The 22441-nt window shown below is 43.7% G+C and overlaps 1 protein-coding gene across 3 annotated transcripts in view; it reads right to left on the reverse strand.

Annotated features, from left to right (window-relative positions):
* Positions 1-1339: 1339 nt before the first annotated feature.
* APAF1 (apoptotic peptidase activating factor 1) overlaps positions 1340-22441 on the reverse strand; it is a 101648-nt gene continuing 80546 nt past the window's right edge. For all 3 annotated transcript variants that reach the window (XM_066356975.1, XM_066356959.1, XM_066356968.1), the window contains exons 23-27: positions 13989-14108; positions 13174-13299; positions 11433-11558; positions 8664-8810; positions 1340-3189 (exon numbers count right to left, since the gene is read on the reverse strand). In XM_066356975.1, coding sequence (XP_066213072.1) covers positions 3043-3189; positions 8664-8810; positions 11433-11558; positions 13174-13299; positions 13989-14108 — 666 coding nt within the window. In that variant the 3' untranslated portion in view covers positions 1340-3042. The remainder of the gene's footprint in view (positions 3190-8663; positions 8811-11432; positions 11559-13173; positions 13300-13988; positions 14109-22441) is intronic.

Below are 22441 nucleotides of genomic sequence, written 5' to 3' on the forward strand. Positions count from 1 at the left end.
TCTTCCTTTCCCCTTCGCACGCCACCCCTGACATGTAGTTTGGACGGACTCCCCTTTTCGCACTCCTTCTTAGTTATGCCCTCATGCCTGTACCCCTTCTGGGTCAGGACATTCTACGAAGTCTCGGAGCCACTATCCAGCTGACATCTTCCCACTTACTCCTACCACTCCTTACTGAAGGCTCTCCCACTACCAACCCGATCGCACCCCCTATTCCACCAGACGTTGTCAATCCCCAAAATTTGGATGCTGCTACCCCTGTAGTAGCTACCCACCACCTTCTGACCTCCCTTCCCCACGATGCCCCTAACCACTAGGAAGTGGCCAGATGAATAGCGGCACCCCTATCTAACATAAAAAGTCGGAATGTGAGGTCGGTTGGCAATGGGGGAAGGTCACATGAGGAACCACCCACACCCATGCCCGCCAAAAGAAACGGCCCAGGAGCATTTTGAAAAAGAACAACTGTCTGTCAGCCAATGAAATTGCGCCACCCACCACCACCCTACCAACACTATAAATTACTCTCGGGCGGGAGAGGCTGCGGGACTTCCCTGGCCCCTGTCTTGCGGACCAGTGAACCCCACCTGGGAGCGCTCTAAATAAAGCTTTTGCTTGTCCACACTGGGTGGCTACGTCCTTCTTTCTTCCTATTTCTGGTCTGTATCAAGTGTCACCTTCTCAGTGAACAACTCCAGCTAAAACTGTAACCCTCCCCCTTCCCATTTACACACAATATCACAACTGCTACATTATAGATTTTACCTACTTACTTTTCATCCACCTCTCCCTGGCCCCCAGCTGCAGCAGGGCAAGAACTTTGCTTTTCCCACTGCCGTATCCCCATTACCAACAAAAATACCAGGCGCATGGCAGATCTCAGTAAATAGTAACTGAATGAAGGAATGAGTAAGTGAATTCTGTTCTTTACAGGATCTTGTCCATGCCAGCTACACCAGGCAGCCACCACCAGACAGACTGAGGAGACAAAGAAAATTCTGATAGAATTAAATTACACATAGCTAATAAAGCATCATAGAAAGGTTGATGGATGTAGTTTAAAGAATCTCTCACATTTGTTTTCTAATCAACAAAGGACAAGCAAGGAGTCTGAAAACATCTGAAATGTTTTTTCAAAAATATTTTCTGCATTTTATTTGTATAAAAGTTTTTTCAATTCATGTATTAAAATGTATACCAAGGCAAAAAAAAAATCATGTAAACTGTATCATAAATACAAAACTAACAGTTCTCAAAACATGTAAGACATATACAATGTAAAAAAAAAATCTTTCCATAAGATGTAATGTAATTTCTAATACCAAAAAAAAAAAAATAAATAAGTACAAAGCAGAATCCTCCCCTTGACTGACTGCTACCTTGTCTTTCTTGTCATTTTTCTTTTTAATTTATTTTTAAGATAAAGACCAATCAAAGCCTTTTAAAAACTGGTGTTTGCTATTATACTTTAACAGTCAAGTGAGTTTAATTCCAAAAGCTAATACTTTATACTGAGCTACAAATGAGTTCCTAAACATATGCAGATCAAATTATGATATAGATACTCTAAGCAGAACATACCATTTACAGAAATTTCTTTCAAAAAATTAAGATTTCACATCACACTTGCTTAAATCACAGTAAGTCTATAACTAGTTCCTCAACCCATCATAAAAAAAAACCTTTTAACAATGTAAAAGATTTTATTCACTCTACTTATGGTTCTCTGAAATGTTTAATAGGAATATCTAGTCTAAAATACACTCGGAGTGGTCTATTCCCCCACCCACCCGTCTTTACTAATGTGCAGTAACAATAAAAACTGGTCAACAACCTCCTTGCTGTCAACACGAATACCCATTTGATTTAGTCCCTGTTACAGCAACAAATTTTTTAGAATTTTGGTTATTTGTTTATACAACCACATCTGTTATTGATTTATCAGCATTTCCCTTAACAATATATTTCCAGGAAAATAACTGCTTTTTCCCAGTCAGAAGCTTTTCTGATTAACTTGGAGGAAGGGAGAGAGGGAGGAAGGAGGGAGGGAGGGAGGGAGAGAAGCAGATAAAGAGAAAAGACTGTTTTGAGGGTTCAAGGTGACACGGTCCAGAGTCATGATGACTTCTGGTCCTGAGAATCCTCTTGAAATTCACTAAAAGAAATAGCATTGGCAATGCCATTCATCTAAAAGTAAATGGAATTAGAAGAAAATAATTTTTTACTATTTTATATTTCTTTGAAAAATTCTGTTATTAAAACCTATTGAAATTGGCTCCTCTCCAATTAATCTGATTTACTAACATTTAACTGTGGATCAATTGCTTTAAAAAAGAGAAAAAAGGATTAAGAAAGGTTTGGCACATGAAACACCAGAGAGAGCAAGACAGTGCCCAGCTCAGAGGCTGACAGCCAGCGTCCAGTTTTAGCACGGGGCTGCCCTCGGTTACTGAGAAAAAATGTAGACCAATAAAATCTACTCTCTCCAACATATATAATTTTCACTTCACAGAAAGACTCGCTTACCTAGTGTATTAAAAGAAATATTGCAAATTGTGCACACAGACACAATATTTTTAAAGCAAAGTTAAGGAGTGCAAATGAGCTCACGATTGTATTTGGGGTAAATGTGGCTCAGAACACAGGCCACTGCTACTCTGAGACACAGCCCACATGATGGTGGCATTAAAATACATATTTCCTTCAAATTATCCTCATTAATTACGTCAACCAATTTGAATGTATCAAGAGATCATTTTACCAACAGTATAACAAGGTACATATTTACATTTTCATTTGCATCTTAAAGACATATTGTTAAAAACAATGATGATGGCTGAAAAACAAGATTAAAAGGTGTGTTCGTTTGGGAAAAAGCTACATTAATATTATTCATCCAACCACAAACACTTCTGTAATGAATACAATACCGCAAAATAAGTCACAGCTTTTATAAAAAGTTGAAATACAGAATTCATCACAATTTTTTCCAGTTCAAATGTTAGTTTAAAAGAGTTCAACTAACATTAATGCTTAACTATTTTACTCTAAAATCTGTAAAATATATAAAATACCAAGATTATCAACAGTCACATATGTTTTGAAGTCAGAGGACACATGTATCTTCTTAAGATTGGTTCCGTTTGTGTAGAAGGTCTGTGAGGATTCGCCAGTGACCACATTCCACCACTGTTCAAAGACAGACAGAATTCCCGTTAGAGGGCAAGGACCCCGCGTGACGATGCCCAGTGCAGCCACTTCTTTCCCATCACCTCCCACGCCCACACGGGAAGCAAACAGCAGGAAAGAAGTCTAAGGTTTAATGCGGAGTACAGTTATTATCAACCAGATCAGCCTTCCCCCTCCTTTTTTTTAAATTATAAAACAAAGTTTATCTAGAAAGAGGTACAGAGGTAGTAAACATGAGCTGCAGAAGAAACAGACTCAGGAAACAAGTTACCGTGGAGCGGAGGAGAGAGAAAGGCAAAGGGAATGCGCCGGGGGAAGAAGAGTGGGGTGGGCAGGCACAGGCACAGCGAGGGGGCGTCCTCCCCGAGGGAGACTTCCCGATCAAGCTGGTGACTGCCTCACAGCCACCCGGCACCTCCCCCCGCTCACCGGGTGCTTTAGGGGGCAACCTGTCGAGAGCGGCAGACTCGGGGCCACGTCAAGTCCCCCAGGGCCATGGCTAGACTGAGCTCTCCTATCTGCATGTCCTTCTCGGGGGAATGGACAGGAGAATGTTCTTTCTTCTCTAAAAGTGCCCCTTTGTGGACACAAACTGGGATTCCAGCAGACACCAAAACCACCCATAACATGGGCGACAGGACAGAACGTCCTCTCCACAGAATCTTCCCTTTCACCAGCAGTGATTCAAGAGCCAATGGCCGTGTTTCTTTATAAAATACCCTATACATGCATTTGCCAAAAAAACAGTGAACATCTCAAATGTAGCAGGGGCTCTGGCCAAGTCCTGCCCTTCTCCTTCCAATCACTGGATTCGCTCAGCCTGTAACAATATTTATGTTCATTTACCAAATGGAGATCATGAGCTTACCCACATATCTCAACGCTAAAATGAGGGCAAAAGAGACACTGTCCATGAACACCTTCAGAAAAGGGCTCAGGCACACAACGAGTCTGATATCACGGACGCCGTAATGGTGTGCTGACTTCTGCATCCGTGGCAGTGCCTCACGTTCTGCCTTGCAAGCGTGACTGGGTCAATTCTTCATGTTCACTGTCAGTCATAACTGGTCAAAGTGCACCCCATGGAATTTAGTAAACCTCACTGAAGCAACCTGGACTAACTTGCAATTTTCCACAACTGACAATTTTGTTTTGCCAGGCAGCAATGCAATCAAGATGGCAGAGGACACATTCTACCTACTGCAGAGAAGACTCAGCTGTCAGTTGCTAGAGGCAAATCCGAGAGGCAGCAGGCCCTTAGAGACCACCTAGGGACTGTGCATTCTACATCTAAGGGAACCAGGGCTCTGAGGAAAGAGAGGCCTCGTCACCCGAGATGACCCAGCTAGACAGCAACAGAGGTACAACAGTTCCTGGCTTCCTCATCCACTGCACCCACCACCTTTCTAGTAAAGCAGACCACTCCACTTGGAAACACTACACCAGCCACTAATTTGAGTATGGACTACAAAGCAATGACATTGAAGTGGTAGTTAATACAGGGGACTTTTAGGGCACTGAAACTATTCTGCATGTTACTACAATGGTAGACGCAAGCCATTATACATTTGTCAAAGGTCACAGAATGAGCAACATCAAGAGTGAGCCCTGATGTACACTATGGACTTTGGGTGATAAGGATATGTCAATGAAAGTTCATCAACTAACATGTATTGCTCTGGTGGGGGTGTTGATAGTGAGAGAGGCTGTGTACTTGTGGGGGCAGGGGGTATACTGGAACTCTGTACACGCTGCTCAAATTGGCTGGGAACTCAAACCTGTTCTATAAAATAAAGTAAATTTTTTTATTTTTTTTTTACAGAGACAGAGAGTCAGAGAGAGGGATAGACAGGGACGGAGAGAGATGAGAAGCATCAATCATCAGTTTTTCATTGCAACACCTTAGTTGTTCATTGATTGCTTTCTCATATGTGCCTTGACCGCGGGCCTTCAGCAGACCGAGTAACCCGTTGCTGAAGCCAGCAACCTTGGGTCTAAGCTGGTGAGCTTTGCTCAAACCAGATGAGCCCACGCTCAAGCTGGTGACCTCGGGGTCTCGAACCTGGGTCCTCCGCATCCCAGTCCTACGCTCTATCCACTGCGCCACCGCCTGGTCAGGCAAGTAAATTTTTAAAAAACCAAGCCTAACATTTACTCAGGGTATATTATGTGTTACTAGGCATAAATGCTTTACATGCATTAATTCCTTTAACCCATCCAACCCTATGAGGTAGAAATTATTGTGCCCATTTAACAGAGGAGAAAGCAGAGGTCCAGGGAGTTCAAATAATCTCGTGATTAGTAAGATTATTAACAAAGCTAATGAGCCGCAGAGCCAGGCTTCGAGCACAGGCAGTCTGCCCAAGGCTGCCTCTCCCGCCCATCACACTCTGCTGCCCACAATAATGAAAACCTGCATTTATCACTATGGAGTTCATATTTCTTTTTCTTTTTTTAGGTGAGAGGAGAGGAGACAGTGAGGCAGACTCCAGCATGCACCCCAACTGGGATCCACCCCATCTGGGGCCAATACTCAAGTGCCAAGCTATTTTTAGCATCTGAGGCTGATGCACTCTAACAGAGCTATCCTCAGTGCCCAGAGCCATGCTTGAACCAACCAAGCCACTGGCTGCGGAGGTGAAGAGGGAAAGAAGGGGGAAAGAGAGGAGTGGAGAAGCAGATGGGTGCTTCTCCTGTGTGCCCTGACCAGAAATCAAATCCAGGACATCCATACACCAGGCCAACGCTCTATCCACTGAGCCACCAGCCAGGGTCAGAGTCCGTATTTCAAATCAACCTTTCTCCTCATAAGTGAGAATTAATGTGGGTTTCTTGTCACTCTAACAGTACATACCCTGCAGCATAACATAGGTAAACACCTAAATTATATTATTTTTTAACTTACAAATAGGAACAATTTTGAGAGTTAAGAGCTTTTTAGCTAGCAGATACCTATTTTATCTTACTGACATTCAATTTCTACAGTGTGTGTTCTAAAGTAAACAGACATGCTCTCGTTTCTCTTCAGATCGCATAAATCTTTCGCCTTTTATTAAAGTAAACAGGCAGATTTTCTTGGACACTAGAGCAGCTGTTCCTTTTCTATTTTCAATTTGCTCTGTGCTTTGGAGTCTCATTGATATGCTGGGTAGATGCAGGCTGGCCTATGTCATGACCAGTTTAACCCGGGAAGAGCAGCCTGGCTATCACCTAAATTCAGAGCTTAATATACAGGCTACAGGTCTTCCCCCCTTCAGGCGTAACCATTACAGTGCAGACACTATGTGCCGCTCTAGTTCAGGGCTCTCCAGAACTCTGGAAATCTGGTCACCGATCTCTATCACACCTTGTCATCCAGGCTCACGATTATAGAACAGCCTCCAAGGGGGCCCAGAGCATCAGACCACACGGTCTCAAGAAGCTTAAACTAGTATCAAAACAGTGTTTTAGCAGTTAATAAAGATTAACTCCCAACACAAAAAACAGTAACGCTGCTACACCAAGTGTCATCCTCAGAGCAGACTATACAGTTTATCTTCACATTCAAGGAGGACAGGCAGGGACAGTCTCACAATTCCCTAATAACTAAGTACAGGCATGCCCCAGAAAGCACAGGTTAATGCAACATTTTATAAACAGAATTGTATTTTAAATGCAAACTTGTAAAGGGATAACATACATCCCCTCATTGAGCTAAAATATGCCCTCTTATTTACCTTTTTGATAAGCCAGAGTTTTATGTTAGGTAAAACTACAATTACATGGGCCCCATATAATCAAAAACTTCAATTCTTTCAAATATTTTTAACATCGACATTGTGTTAAGACAGAATCATCTCTTGCACTTGAATGTCTTCAGTAAGAGGTAACAGTGACAAAACCTAATTCAGCAGGGATCTATTTTAAGTGGTCAGTACAATATATAGGATCATCTTCAACCCCTTTTCTAAGTGAACCGCTATGGAAAAGCCTCACCTCCAGCCACTGCCTCCACTGAGAGCCTCTACTAACTCCCAAAGGTGGAACTGCTCACTGCTGTCCTTTGTGTCTCCACGACCTGTGTGCAAACGTGTCCCAGAACCCCTTCTAACACTTCAGAGATTTTATTTGTTTACTGTCTGCTTCCCCCGTAGACTGACTGCAGGCTGCCAGGAAACAGCAACCAAAACACTGTGCCAAACAGCAGCGGCTTGGCACACCGCAGTGCAGTGGCTCAGCACCCGGCAGCATGTTGGCACACCGCAGCGGCAGGCACACCGCAGCACCTAACACAGTCTTACGGAGCGGATGGATAAACAGACGCCCCAGTGAACGTGACCCTGGGCAGCACAGCACACTCAGGCCTGGCCACGTTAGTCATGCGTACGAAGTTTGGAAATGCCAATGAACTAAGTACACAATTTTAAGGGAAATCACAACTCTCCATGAACATCAGTATCCTCATCTATAAATCTAAGATAATAAAATTTAAGCCTCACAGGACTGACCTGTGGTGGCGCAGTAGATAAAGCGTCGACCTGGAAAAGCTGAGGTCACCGGTTTGAAACCCTGGGCTTGCCTGGTCAAGGCACATATGGGAGTTGATGCTTCCTGCTCCTCCCCCCCTTCTCTCTCTGTCTCTCCTCTCTCTCTCTCTCTCTCTATCTCTCTATCTCTCTCTCCCTCTCCTCTCTAAAATGAATAAATAAATAAATAATTTAAGCCTCACAAAACCAGCTAAAGAGATGATGTACACCAGGGGTTCCCAAACTGCGGCCCCCTGAGGCCATTTATCTGGCCCCCGCCGCACTTCCAGAAGAGGCACCTCTTTCATTGGTGGTCAGTAAGAGGAGCATAGTTCCCGTTGAAATACTGGTCAGATTGTTGATTTAAATTTACTTATTTTTTATTTTCAATATTGTATTTGTTCCCATTTTGTTTTTTTACTTTAAAATAAGATATGTGCAGTGTGCATAGGGATTTGTTCATAGTTTTTTTTTATAGTCCGGCCCTCCAACGGTCTGAGGGACAGTGAACTGGCCCCCTGTGTAAAAAGTTTGGGGAACCCTGATGTACACAGAGCATTCTGTAAACAATAAAGCAATACGCTCCTATGACCACTACTACTGATACTGCTAATGCTTAAGAAAGTTTCAGAAATTCTTTGAAAGACTTTCAACCAAAGTAGTTAACAATTATAGGGTAGAAAATAAAGTTAAACACCCCACTCGCTTTTCATTCTGGTCATCTGAGACTCTGCATGGGGCGGGGTGAGGGCTCCAGACCAAGGCCATCCCAGCACTCCCACCACAACCTCCGGCAGGCCTGAGGAAGGGCCTTGCCCTCTCCCACCCCCTCACCACCAAGGGGATAACAGGAGCTGCCCCCCCACTCTGCTGGGGTGTGTGAGGACCAAGTGCGACCCAGGAAGTAGAAACAGCTTGGAAAGCAGGATGCAGGCTGTCCTTTTCTTTCAGTCTTAAATGAACTCTTACCTTAAGGTAGCCCCCGGCAGAGACGAGCATTTTGCTATCGGGAGAAAAGCAGAGGTCGGTCACCCAGCCTCCATGCGTGGCGGCTCCCTCCTCCCCACACACCGGAGCACACGAGTGAAGAAGCGCACCGTCTGCGACGCTCCATATCTACACGCACAAGATACAGTTCATTAACAGGGTTACCCAGAATTTTTATAAAGCTCTCTCTCTCTCGCCTGAAACATATTTGGAAACCTCTCTTAAAAATGTAATTACAGGCCCTGGCCGGTGGGCTCAGTGGTAGAGTGTGCAGGAGTCCCAGGTTCGATTCCCGGCCAGGGCACACAGGAGAAGCGCCCATCTGCTTCTCCACCCCTCCCCCTCTCCTTCCTCTCTGTCTCTCTCTTCCCCTCCCGCAGCCAAGTCTCCACTGGAGCAAAAGATGGCCCGGGCGCTGAGGATGGCTCCGTAGCCTCTGCCTCAGGCACTAGAGTGGCTCTGGTCACGACAGAGCGACGCCCCAGCAGAGCATCGCCCCCTGGTGGGCGTGCCGGGTGGATCCCGGTCGGGCGCATGCAGGAGTCTATCTGACTGCTTCCCCGTTTCCAGCTTCAGAAAAATACAAAAAAATAAATAAATAAAAATAAATAAAAATAAAAATGTAATTACAATTCAGTGATATCTGAGGAATTTTTGTAGATTGCATTCTCTCCTGTTCAATTTTTTTTAAAAACAGTAATTATAATACAAATGCATTACTTTAAATATCTATTGTTGACTATGCTTCAAAAAATAAAAGGACTTAAGAGTCCTTAGACTGTGACTCTTTTCTTTTAATAAAAAGAGAATGATGGGAAAAACAGGAATAAACAAAAAAGACCTAGCATATAAAACTACCTTGAAAAAACAAAAGAAATGTCACCCAATGAATTTAACCTTTTTAAATTATTTATTTATTTATTCATTTTAGAGAGGAGAGGGAGACAGAGGAGAGGCAGAGAGAGAGAAGGGGGAGGAGCAGGAAGCATCAACTCTCATATGTGCCTTGACCAGGCAAGCCCAGGGTTTCGAACCGGCGACCTCAGCATTTCCAGGTCGACACTTTATCCACTGCGCCACCACAGGTCAGGCCTGAATTTAACCTTTTTAAAAAAAGAATTCTAGTCTAAGACCTAATATATATAAACTACCTGAAAAAAACAGATATGTCACCAAATAAGTTTAATTTTTTTTAGAAAAAGAATTGTAGTCACAGACCTACCACTAAGTCCTGCCTCTTATAAACAACCCAATTACTTACAGATGCTAACATTTCCATTTATTTCCAGTGACACTTAATATATGAGCAATACTCTAATTTTTCAAAGAAATGCATAGCAGATCAGAAAAGAGACATTAAAAAAGAACTAAAAAAAAAAAAACCTAAAAAAAATTAAAAAATAAACTCATCGTTTGTAAATGTATCCCTAAAAAATCTGAAATAATTACATAAAATCTAAAATAGTCATATTCGTAGAAATAGAGAACAGAAGAAAGAGAAAATGAAGAGGCTACAGTCAAAGGTTACAAAGTTTGTTATGTAAGGTACATATACTGTATTGTGAACTTGAAATTTTCTAAGAAGTGAGACCTTATGTTAAGTGTTATTAACACACACAGGAAAATAATGATAATGAAGAGGGTGGGAGGGGACTTTGGGAAGTGATAACTATGTCTACGGCCTGGCGGTAGTGATGGCCTCAAGGGTGCACACTTACCCAAACTCACTAAATTGTATACATTAACTATTACAGCTTTGTACATGTCAGTCATACCCAATAACGTCATATTAATGAGTAAATGATAAATAAATAAGGCCCTAAAAGTACACAAAGCATCAAATGGAAAAACTCATTAGAAAGAATTCAGAGACAGCTAGATAGAAGGTAGGTGACTTTTCCTTCACTGAAAAATGAAACACTGCCTCACAAGGGGTAACGGAGCCCTTCCACCCGGAATGAGAACTCGGAGCAAACTGAATGTTCCAGAAGCGGCCCTGCGCGCGGCGGGCATGGCATTCATGAGGATGGTATGGAGAAAACCAGCTGCTCCGTCCTCAAGCTAGACAACCTTCTTTGTCCTGGAAAGCCTGCATGATAATGCCTGCATTCCTGCCAACTGCACATTCTCTCCTTCTTCTGCCCTACATTCCTCACCTCTTCCTTGAATTTTGAATTCTTTTTTGTAAAAAATAAAAAATAAAACAGGACTCTCCTCAAATATACTGGTTACCATAGCAGCCATCCCCGAGGCCGACCTTTCCCACCATGCGCCCAGTCCTCCTAACACACAGAGGCAGGCAGTCCCCGTGAGGACTGCAGCGGCCACAATGCAGGTGTGGACTAGCGAATGGGCAGAGTGCTAAGGAGATGCTTTCTTCCAGTGCTGAAAACAGCAGAACTTGCAATTCATTTATAATCTAGATAATGGTTCACAAAATTATTTTCTTCAAATTCAGCCACTAAAAACAACCTTCGGTGTAGGTCCAAGAATTAAGATGCGTCACTCCCATGCTAACAGCAGAGAAGCAACTGCAAATCACATACATGGGAAATGCTTCCCTCTGAAATGAATTCTCTTCTGCGTCGAGTGCCCCTGTGAACACAACATGCACAAGAAACGAAACAAAGAATTTCTCATCCACCCAGAACCCCAGGGCCTTGCCTCCCTGTCACATTAACAAAGGTCCCAGCGTGGTGCAGACGGGACCAAGCTACATGAAGACCATGCTCATGTCCGCACACACCCTACCCTTATTTCTCCATTGTCATCTCCAGTCGCCAGCAGGGTGCTGTCCCCAGAGAAGGCAGAGCAGCGCACGCAGCCTCTATGGCCCTTCAATTCATGAAGAGGGGAAAGGAGGTCAAAACTCCAAATCTGGAAGGCAAGGAGGATTATTTAGGAACAGTAAATACATTCAAAATAAGCATCTGCAAACCCTGCGCTGGGCAGTGGATAGCCATAAGCTTGAGCACATGGAAGTTCCAACATTGAACAGTTCATACACTTTCACGGGAGGCCCAGGTTCCCACTGGTAACCTTGTTCATTTGTGAGTTTGCCTTAATTACTCAAGTTAATTTCAACTCAAGGATCCAAATTCTTAACTTGAAAATTAGAAGAGCAGGGAGTTAAGACCAGTCTGTGCTATGAAGCAGACCTGAGTGTGAGTCCTACCTCCACAATTTACTAGTTCCTTGTGGCCTAGGACAACACACATAAACTGCTGTAGCTCTAGCTTCTGCCTGCAAAATGAGGACAAAAGTACCTATGATGTGAAGATCAAATGAGATAACAGAGTGAAACTCCCGGCACGAGGCCTAACATACAGCAAGTGTTCTTCAAAGGTTAGTCACTAGACCATCCTGCAATCCTGGCAGTCAAAGGCAGTTCTTTTCCTTCCAATATTCTTCCTCATGTTCTGCCATCACCATTCAATAAACACATACTGAAAACTACTATCTTCCAGGCACTGGGAGCTAAGATCTGGTACACAAAGATGAACTGACACAGTCCCTGTCCTGGGAAAGTTTTAATTTAGTCAGGAGTACTGGCTTATGAATGGTTAAATGAACAGTTGTATAAAGTAAATGCTCTATAAATGTGACACTATGTAATGGGCACACTGACGGGGAGACAGCTAATCCTGCCTGAGGAAATGGTTCACTGAAGAGTTGACATCAAATCTAGGTCTGGAAGAATGAGTCATAACGCTTCAGGGTAAAAAAAGGAATAGAAGGTTGTGTCAAGCCACAGTTAACAGCAAGCACACAAAGTCGGAGGGAGAAGCAGCCCGGCACAGAGGGAACAATGTAGCAGAAAGAGATGGTGGAGAGCGGAGGAATCCGGCTTGTAGACCATCAGGCTTCAGCAGGGACTCAGATGGCAGTAGGGAACATAAACTGGAGGAGGCGGAGGTCAAGGTAGGTCCACCAAGGAAGCAGAGAGCCTGGCTTAAGGGTGCGGGAAGGAGGGGAATACAGGTCCAAGAAAAAGTGAGAATCAACAGCACACAAAAGACAGGATAGAGTCCCAGGCAATTCCAAGGTTTGTAGTTTGCAAAGTTGGGTAGATAATAATGCCATCAACAAAGATGGAGAAAAAAGAAGGGAGTATTCTCTGTACCCAAACAGGCAGCATCATTTCACTGAAATGTGATTTTCAGAAGCATCAACATCTATCAATTTTATAAAAACTTACTGTGGGTGTGCAATTAAAGGTAAACTCCTTTCAATGCTTTTTATCGCCTATAATATGCAGTAGGGGCTGCATTTGATTAGAGACAGAAAGTAATCAGGAAGAAGTCAAAAGTCCTTAATGTCATTCATCTGATCTGTGTGACACTAACTGCCCATGGGAATCCTCCAAAGACTCACAAAATATGACAGACATGCAGACAGAAACTTACTGTTCTACTATTTTATACATTAGCTGGACTCATAATACATAACCAATACCAAAGTTTTATGCATGACTTTGCATAAACAGACTGACCTTTGCAGTCTTGTCAGCAGAGGTAGACGAAAACTTCGTAGCATCAGGAGAAATATCACAAGAAAGTACTGTATCCTGGTGACAATCAAAGTCTTTTTCTATTTTCCCAGTAGTAATATTCCATACCTTAAAAAAAAAAAAAAAAAAGATCAGAAGTTGACACTTTTAAGGACATTCTGCCCTGGCCAGTTGGCTCAGTGATAGAGCGTTGGCCTGGCATGTGGAAGTCCTGGGTTCAATTCCCGGTCAGGGCACAAAGAGGCACCCATCTACTTCTCCACCCTTCCCCCTCTTCTTTCTCTCTCTCTCTCTCTTCCTCTCCCACAGCCAAGGCTCCATTGGAGCAAAGTTGGCCCGCGTGCTGAGGACGGCTCCATGGCCTCCACCTCAGGCACTAGAATGGCTCCGGTTGTAACGGAGCAACGGCCCAGATGGGCAGAGCATTGCCCCGTGGTGGGCTTGCTGGGTGGATCCTAGTTGGGCACATGCAGGAGTTGGTCTCTCTGCTTCCCCACTTCTCAATTCAGAAAAATACAAAAAAAAAAAAAACATTCTGTATTCCTGAACATAATCAGACCTATTAAAACTTGAGAGCTTTAGTAAACTGGCTGTTCTGACCTCTTCACGTGCTCATTAGTACAAATGCTCATAAATACAAAGCGCATGTCAGTGACTATAGTAAAGTTATAAGCACAAGAAAACAAATTTGACATTGTAAGTAGTTATTAATCACCAGTCTGCTTTTGGATGTCACAGTATAATCACTGCAACATTAGGATGACTTTTTTAAAAAAAAAATCTGTGCTTCAAATTACCTTCACCGTTCCATCAAATGACCAGGAAAGCAGTCTTGAGTTTTTCAAGAGCTTAAAGTCTTTCACTGCTTCCTGATGGGCTTGCAAAAAGAGATACTCCTCCGATTGCCAATTCCATACCTGCATATCAAAGAAACAAGTCTGTTATAGCCCTTTCCCCATAATATACCACTAGGGGACAGGGAAGAGTGTGCTCACTTGTCTGAAGTCTTTCATCCTCATGGTATTTCAGGAAAACAAAGAAGAGTACCAAGAAAGAATATGGTGTCCCCATAGTAGACAGACAAGAGAAAACCATTGTTAAATAACTTGACTAGGGGTAAAATAAAATACTTTTCTCCTCCTGACCTGGCCAGGTAGCATAGTTAGTTAGAGCATTGTCTTGATATACGAAGACTGTGGGTTCAATCCCTAGTCAGGGCACACACAAAGAATCAACCAATGAATGCATAAATAGTGGAATAACAACTCTCTCTCTCTCAAATCAATAAATAAACATTAAAAAAATACTTTTGCGCCTGACCAGGCAGTGGCGCAGTGGATAGAGCATTGGACTGGGATGCAGAGGACCCGGGTTTGGGACCCCGTGGTTGCCAGCTTGAGTGCAGGCTCATCTGGTTTGAGAAAAAGCCCACCAGCTTGAACCCAAGGTCGCTGGCTCCAGCAAGGGGTTACTCGGTCTGCTGAAGGCCCGCGGTCAAGGCACATATGAGAAAGCAATCAATGAACAACTAAGGTGTTGCAACGCGCAATGAAAAACTAATGATTGATGCTTCTCATCTCTCTGTTCCTGTATGTCTGTCCCTGTCTATCCCTCTCTCTGACTCTGTCTCTGTAAAAAATAAATAAATAAATAAATAAATAAATAAATAAATAAATAAAATACTTTTCCCCCTAAATAAAATTTGCTTTCTTCAGTTGTTTGGAGAGAAGACAGAGAATTATACCACAAGACAGAGAAGAGCTACAATATGCTAGTGAGCTCACCATCTGATTAATTTTATCCCAATTACATATTCACAGATTTCTAACCTCACGAGCTAGGCAAGTCTGCTCCACTAAAGCTGCTGAATCCTACCAGCCCTTGCCTGGCAAGGGTAACAGCCCAGAGCTGCTTCAAACAAGGTCATGTAATTTCCAAGCTTCAGAGATCTTAGCTATTATCTAATACAATCCTCAAAAATGACAAAAGAGCCTGACCAGGTGGTGGTGCAATGAATGGAGCATCAGACTGGGATGCAGAGGACCCAGGTTCAAGACCGCAAGGTCACTGGCTTGAGCGTGAGGTTGCTGGCTTGAGCCCAAAGGTCGCTGGATTGAAGCCCAAGGTCACTGGCTTGAGCCCAAGGTCGCTGGCTTGAGCAAGGGGTCATTCATTTTGCTGTAGCCCCCTCCCCCCAATCAAGGCACATATGAGAAAGCAATCAATAAACAAGTAAGGTGCCACAATGAAGAATTGATGCTCTCGTCTCTCTCCGTTTCTGTCTGTCCCTCTCTCTGACTCTGTCTCTGTAAAAAAAAAAAAAAAGAGAGAGAAAAGTGGGAATAGAATGCCTTATTTTTCACATAGAGCTCCAGGAAGACCTCCTCGGGCAAAAGGGAAGAAGAAATTGAAATAATACAGTAAGACAGTAACTGGCACAAAATAAGCCATTCGAACATATGTGAAGCACATAATTTTATTTCTACATCATGTCCATGTACAAAACCCTTAATTACTAAATCAAAGCAACTATATTTAGAGCCTTATTAATTTTTTTTCTTTTTGTATTTTTCTGAAGCTAGAAATGGGGAGAGACAGTCAGACAGACTCCCGCATGCGCCCGACCGGGATCCACCTGGCACGCCCACCAGGGGGCGATGCTCTGCCCATCCGGGGCGTCGCTCTGTTGCGACCAGAGCCACTCTAGCGCCCCGGGCAGAGGCCAAGGAGCCATCCCCAGCACCCGGGCCATCTTTGCTCCAATGGAGCCTCGGCTGCGGGAGGGGAAGAGAGAGACAGAGAGGAAGGAGAGGGGGAGGGGTGGAGAAGCAGATGGGTGCTTCTCCTGTGTGCCCTGGCCGGGAATCGAACCCGGGACTTCTGCACGCCAGGCCGATGCTCTACCACTGAGCCAACCGGCCAGGGCCAGAGCCTTATTAATTCTTGACCTGAAATTAACAAATATTTATTTATCACCTATAAATGAAACAAGGATCTGGCATTAAGAAACCTAAGAGTCTTGGCCATGGCCGGTATGCTCAGAGAATAGAGCGTCAACCCAGTGTGTGGACGTCCTGAGTTTGATCCCCCGTCAGGGCACACAGGAGAAGCAACCATCTGCTTCTCTTCCCCTTCCTCACCTCCTTTCTCTCTCTTCCCCTCTCGCAGCCAGTGGCTCAGTTAACTTGAGCCATCAGCCCCAGACAGGGTTGCTGGGTGGATCCTGGTCAGAGTGCATGCAGGAGTCTGTCTCCCTATCTCCCTTCCTCTCACTTAAAAAAAAAAGCAAGGAAACCTAAGGGTCTAACAAAGAAAAGGAAACAAACAAACAACAGAAGCTATAATGAAACAGATAAAAGTTCTGTAGAACTCAAAAAAGCCATTCCTTAGGGCAGTGTTTTTCAACCAGTGTGCCATGAGACATGGTCAGGTGTGCCGTGGGGAAATTAAACATGGGTCCCCAAACTACGGCCCGAGTGCCGGATACGGCCCGCGGAGGCTATTTATCCAGCCTGCCACTAGCTGCCTCCATCCGAACATAAACATTCCCCTCACAATCCCTCCAGCTATCAGCAACAGGAAGAGTGGAGGCATAGGGAATGCTCACTGACCAATCACCTTTTGGATTCATCCCGACCACTAGTGATGAACCAATAGTAGGCTGCCTCTCATCCACACCCAGGAAGGTCCCGCTCGGGCTGCCATGCACTTGTCATTGTGTGGCCACAGCGAGTAGTTGAAGCTGCTACTCCTCCCCATGGTCCCAATTTCTAATCCTGGTCAGGACTGGAGGTAAATGTTGCCACCACTAGATGAAGCCTCAGCCTCAGCTGGTTATGTCTATCCTGATGGTGTATATAGATATTTGACCTTTTTCTTTTTAAAAGAGGCCCCTGCAGAGGGTGATATACGATGCATCACAATGTTATCTATATTGTATATGGCCTCCTGAAGGGTAATCTTTTTTTTTTTTTAATTTTCATTTATTATTTTTTTTACAGGGACAGAGAGAGAGTCAGAAAGAGGGATAGATAGGGACAGACAGACAGGAACAGAGAGAGATGAGAAGCATCAATCATCAGTTTTTCGTTGGGACTCCTTAGTTGTTCATTGATTGCTTTCTCATACGTGCCTTGACCGCGGGCCTTCAGCAGACCGAGTAACCCCTTGCTCGAGCCAGCAACCTTGGGTCCAAGCTGGTTTTTTTTTTGGCTCAAGCCAGATAAGCCCGTGCTCAAGCTGGCAACCTCGGGGTCTCGAACCTGGGTCCTTCCGCATCCCAGTCTGACACTCTATTCACTGTGCCACCACCTGGTCAGGCGAGGGGGTCATCTTCTTAAAGAGCTCAAATCTCTATATACACCATCAAAACAGACAGAACCAAGGCCCCTGCACCCAGCTGACCATGGGATTTGAACCCACAACCTCAGGGAGAACTCTAGTATTTATCAGAATCCTTACCTAGAAAGCAAACTTCTTAATCTGACAGTAGAGATTCTCTGAGGATTTATGATGTTACACAAGTACCCAACATTTTCTAAAATTGATTTTGTCCAGTCTCTATATAGAGAGAGTATTTGCCAAATTGATTTGAACTCACAACCTTGATGAAAGCTCCAGTATCTATTAGCGGGACTGTATATATGAGGGCTTACATGGGACTGTATATGAGATGTTACGTGGGACTGTATATGAGGGGATGTTATGTGGGACTGTATATGAGGGGATGTTACGTGGGACTGTATTAATAAGGGGATGTTACGTGGGACTGTATATATGAGGGATGTTACATGGGACTGTATATATGAGGGGGTTATCCTTTTTTATTTAACTTTTTTTTAATAAATGTAATTTATTTAAAGGACCTCTGCCACGCATATTCCACTCTTGTGACAGTTTGGGATCTCAGCAAGACGAGCAAGTGACAGTGATGGAGAAGTTTTTGAGAAGGGAAAATGCAAATGCCGAACAGGGCCCTGGACAAAATTCTGACCCAGAAGAAGGCCCTAGTATGAGTGGTCGACAAAAGAAAAAAGACAAGACGGTGAGCTCGAGGCAATAAAGCAAAAGCTATCTTTCATTTGGATTTACTTTCACTGGGGATGAGACAGCACCGACTCCGCTGTGCTTGGTGTGTGGTGAGAAGCTTAATAGCGCCATGGTGCCAAGCAAGCTTAAACGCCATCTCCAAACGAAACACCCTTCCATTCAAAACAAGCCGATGGACTATTTTGTACGCTTACGTACAAACAATGAGAAACGGGCAACTTTTTTGAGAAAAACCACAAAGGTAAACGAGAGAGCCCTCAAAGCTAGCTACCTTGTTGCTGAACTTGTAGCTAAATCAAAAAAGTCCCACACTGTGGCAGAAACATTAATACTGCCAGCTTGTAAAGCCATTGTATGCTTGGCCCTACCGCGGCCAAAGAGACAGCTAAAGTGCCTCTCTCAGATAACACAATTGCCAGATGTATTGATGATATGTCTGCGGACATTGAAACTGTTGTTTTGGAAAAGGTGTGCATCAGTAAGAAATTTGCCTTGCTACTTGATGAGTCGACGGATATTAGTGGACATTGTCAGCTCTTGACCAACGTGCATTTTGTGGATGGATAAGCCATTAGAGAAAACTACCTATTTTGCAAGGCACTGCCAGAAAAATCAGCAGGAGAGGAAATATTTCGGGTCACATCGGAATACCTTGATAAAAGCGGGCTTACATGGGAAAGCTGCACAGGTGTCTGCACTGATGGAGCCGCAGCCATGGTCGGGCGTATCAAAGGCTTCGTAAGTAGGGTCAAAGAAAGAAACCCAGATGTTATTGTTACGCAGTTTTTTGCACTGTGAGGCCCTTGTTGCAAAGACCTTACCAGCAGATCTAGCTCCTGTGTTGGATGATGTTGTGAGCATAGTGAACTTTGTGAAGACGCGACCTTTGAGATGTCGCTTACTTGCGTCTTTGTGTAAAGAAATGGGAGCGGAACATAAAATCTTATTGCTCCACACGGAGGTCCGGTGGCTGTCGCGCGGCAAAGTGCTGGCCCGTGTGTATGAGTTGCGAGAGGAACTTAAAGTATTTCTGACAAACGAGAGGTCTGATTACTCAAAGCTGCTTGCAAGTGATGAGTGGTGTGCAAAGCTGGCATACCTGGCTGATATATTTCATTATCTGAATGAACTGAACACATGGATGCAAGGCCGAAATGAAAACCTGCTTACAAGCACTGATAAAATGAACGGATTCCGTTTAAAGGTGCAGCTCTGGCAACAACATGTGCAGCATGGTAACCTTGAGATGTTCCCGCTCACCGAGAAACAGTATGATGGCAACACTGCTGCAATGTGCAAGGTGATTGGCAGACATTTGAAAACTCTTGAGAAGACGTTGTCATTTTATTTCTCTTCAGCCTTCACAGAATGCCTTGACTGGGTTAGGGACCCATACAGCTCAGTGTCCGTTGCTGGAAAGGACATGACTTTAAAGGAGCAAGAGGAACTCATTGAACTGAAACAAGGTCGTGGTTTAAAGCTAAAGTTTGCTGATCTTCCTTTGGACAGTTTTTGGTTATCTGTTGCCAAGGAGTTCCCCATTCTGGCCAACAAAGCTATTTTGACATTGCTCCCGTTTTCAACCACATATCTATGTGAGCTGAGCTTCTCAAGTTTGACTGCGATAAAAACTAAAAACAGAGAGAGACTAAGAACTGTTGAGGAAGAGCTTCGTGTGTGTCTTTCTACCATTCCTGCCAGGATATCCCTTTTGTGTTCATCGAAACAGGCCCAGGTTTCACACTAAGTGAGTATAAATACATTTAGAAACTATATTATTAACTATATGTATAATATGTACTGTGTTAGAGTGTCATTTTGTGTCATATTGGTAGGTGGTGTGCCCCAGGATTTTGTAAATGTAAAAAATGTGCCGTGGCTCAAAAAAGGCTGAAAATCACTGCCTTAGGGGAGACTTAATGGAGAGCACACACTCAAAGAAGGCTTCAGGAAGGGGCTGGAAATATGATCCACATACTGTGGAAGGCATTTCAAACAAAGAAAATGAATGCCAGACTTAAAGCGCAGGAGCAGGAAGACGTGGAAAGGTTATAGGAGCCTGGTCATAGTCTAACATCTGGCTGGAGAACTGGGTATGCAGAAGGAACAGTAGAGGAAAAAAAGATTGGGAAGTTATTTGACAAAACAGCCCAAGGGGCCCAATGAACTTGATTTCTGAGCTGTGGACAATCAGGCAGGCTCCAACAGAATTTTCTTCTATTTTTAAAACTCAGCCAGCACCATAAGTACACACATTAGTAACATTCATAATCTGGTTTTGACTGGTGAAGGTTAACAGCAGAAATGTCTTTAAGGTTCTTCCTATCAAACACAGGCAAACTAAAAAAAATGACTTTTCCTTCTCCCATTTCCTTTCTCCTTGGTCCTCCAAGTTAGCAGCGACCCACTACACGAGCCCTCACCCTCAAATTCTCTCCCCCTCTTCCATCTTAGAGTGCTCACTCGCAGAAGCAGGACGGCAGGAGCAGGGATCTCCTGTGAGAGCAAGAAAGCTAGAAGTGAGAATAACTTAAAGGGAATAAATAAAGGAATTTCAGTTATTTTAAAAGCCCAATGAGATATGCTGGGGAAGGGGAAGAAAGAGCTTTTCTGGCTCACCAAATCATATCAGAATGAAAAGGCAGCCAGACCAGGCAGTGGTGCAGTGGATAAAGAGTCAGCCTGGGACGCAGAGGACACAGGTTCAAAACCCCGAGGACAATGCCTTGAGCGCGGGCTCACCGGCTTGAGCGTGGGCTCACCAGCTTGAGTGCAGGGTCACTGGCTTGAACGTGGGACCATAGACATGAACCCATGGTCTCTGGCTTGAGCCCAAAGGTTGCTAGCTTGAGCCCAAAGGTCACTGGCTTGAGCCCAAAGGTCACTGGCTTGAGACCAAGGTCACTGGTATAAGAGGTCACTCGCTCTGCTATAGCCCCCCCGCCCAATCAAGGCACATATGAGAAAGCAGTCAATGAACAACGAAGGTGCCTCAACATAGAACTGATGCTTCTCATCTGTCTCCCTTCCTGTCTGTCCCTCTCAGTCTCTCTATCTCTCTCGCTAAAAAAAGAAAGGAAAGGTACTTGTGCAATTAAACATAAAATCCCCTAGACTGCCTGGCCTGTGGTGGTACAGTGGATAGATCAACCTGGAATGCTGAGGTTGCCGCTTTGAAATCCCAGGCTTGCCTGGCCAAGGCACATTCGACAAGCAACCAATGAACAACTAAAGAGTAGCAACTATGAATTGATACTTCTTGCTCCACCCACCCCACTTCTCTCTGTAAAATCAAAAAATAAAATCTTTTAAAAAAAAGAACTTTAAAAATATTCTCCTAGACCATTCCCACTAGGAACTTTCTAGATCCCTCTTCCTACTTTCTGGCTTCACTAGACTAGACAGAGGTCAGTGGCTACTATTAACAGTTCTTCCTGATGGATGGGCACTGCTGTTCCCAGCTGTGTCTGATTCAGTGCTCATTCCTAACTATGTTCTATGCCTTCCACATCAAGAAGTCAGAGAGCCTTCCTAAGAAGATGTAACAAAGAATTTAACCATCACTGAAGGGACATTAAGACACACTTAGCAGATTTTGTTGAAGAAGCTTTCTGATAAGACAGTGATGACAGGGATATTCTTTGGTTATTGTTGGACTCAAACATACTGAACTGAATCACCTTATGTAACAGCTAAACTTCTACCAGTATTAGTCAAATGCATTAAGGCTGAGTTTGGGGATAACTCCACCATTAGGTATAATTTTTGCAATGTATTTACGTTGTAGAATTTTTTTCAACTATATAAATAATAAAATTAAAATTTAAAGAATTCTAACGAATTTTCTTACGCATCTAAGAATCACATATTCTCATACACTGACTCAAGTGAACATGGCTACCATCTGGGTTTTATTTACCTCAAAGTAAAGAATGTAAAACTACCAAAGTAGACCTCAATTTTCACAACTCTAGGTGCTCTATATAATCAGGCATGTTGAGCCTGCAAATGTGGGCAATAACTTTAGTTCTCTCAACAAAAAGTTACTGAACACCCTGCATCCAGGCACTGAGGATGCAAAGAGGACTGCAATACCCTCCCCCGTGGTAACAGCAAGGGTATGAGGCTCTCTCTGTACTTCGCTGTGTGTACAGATATCAAATTGTCACGATGTATGTCTTAAACACACACACACAATTTT

The sequence above is a fragment of the Saccopteryx leptura genome, chromosome 1 (assembly GCF_036850995.1).
Source record: "Saccopteryx leptura isolate mSacLep1 chromosome 1, mSacLep1_pri_phased_curated, whole genome shotgun sequence".
Lineage (NCBI taxonomy): Eukaryota > Metazoa > Chordata > Mammalia > Chiroptera > Emballonuridae > Saccopteryx > Saccopteryx leptura.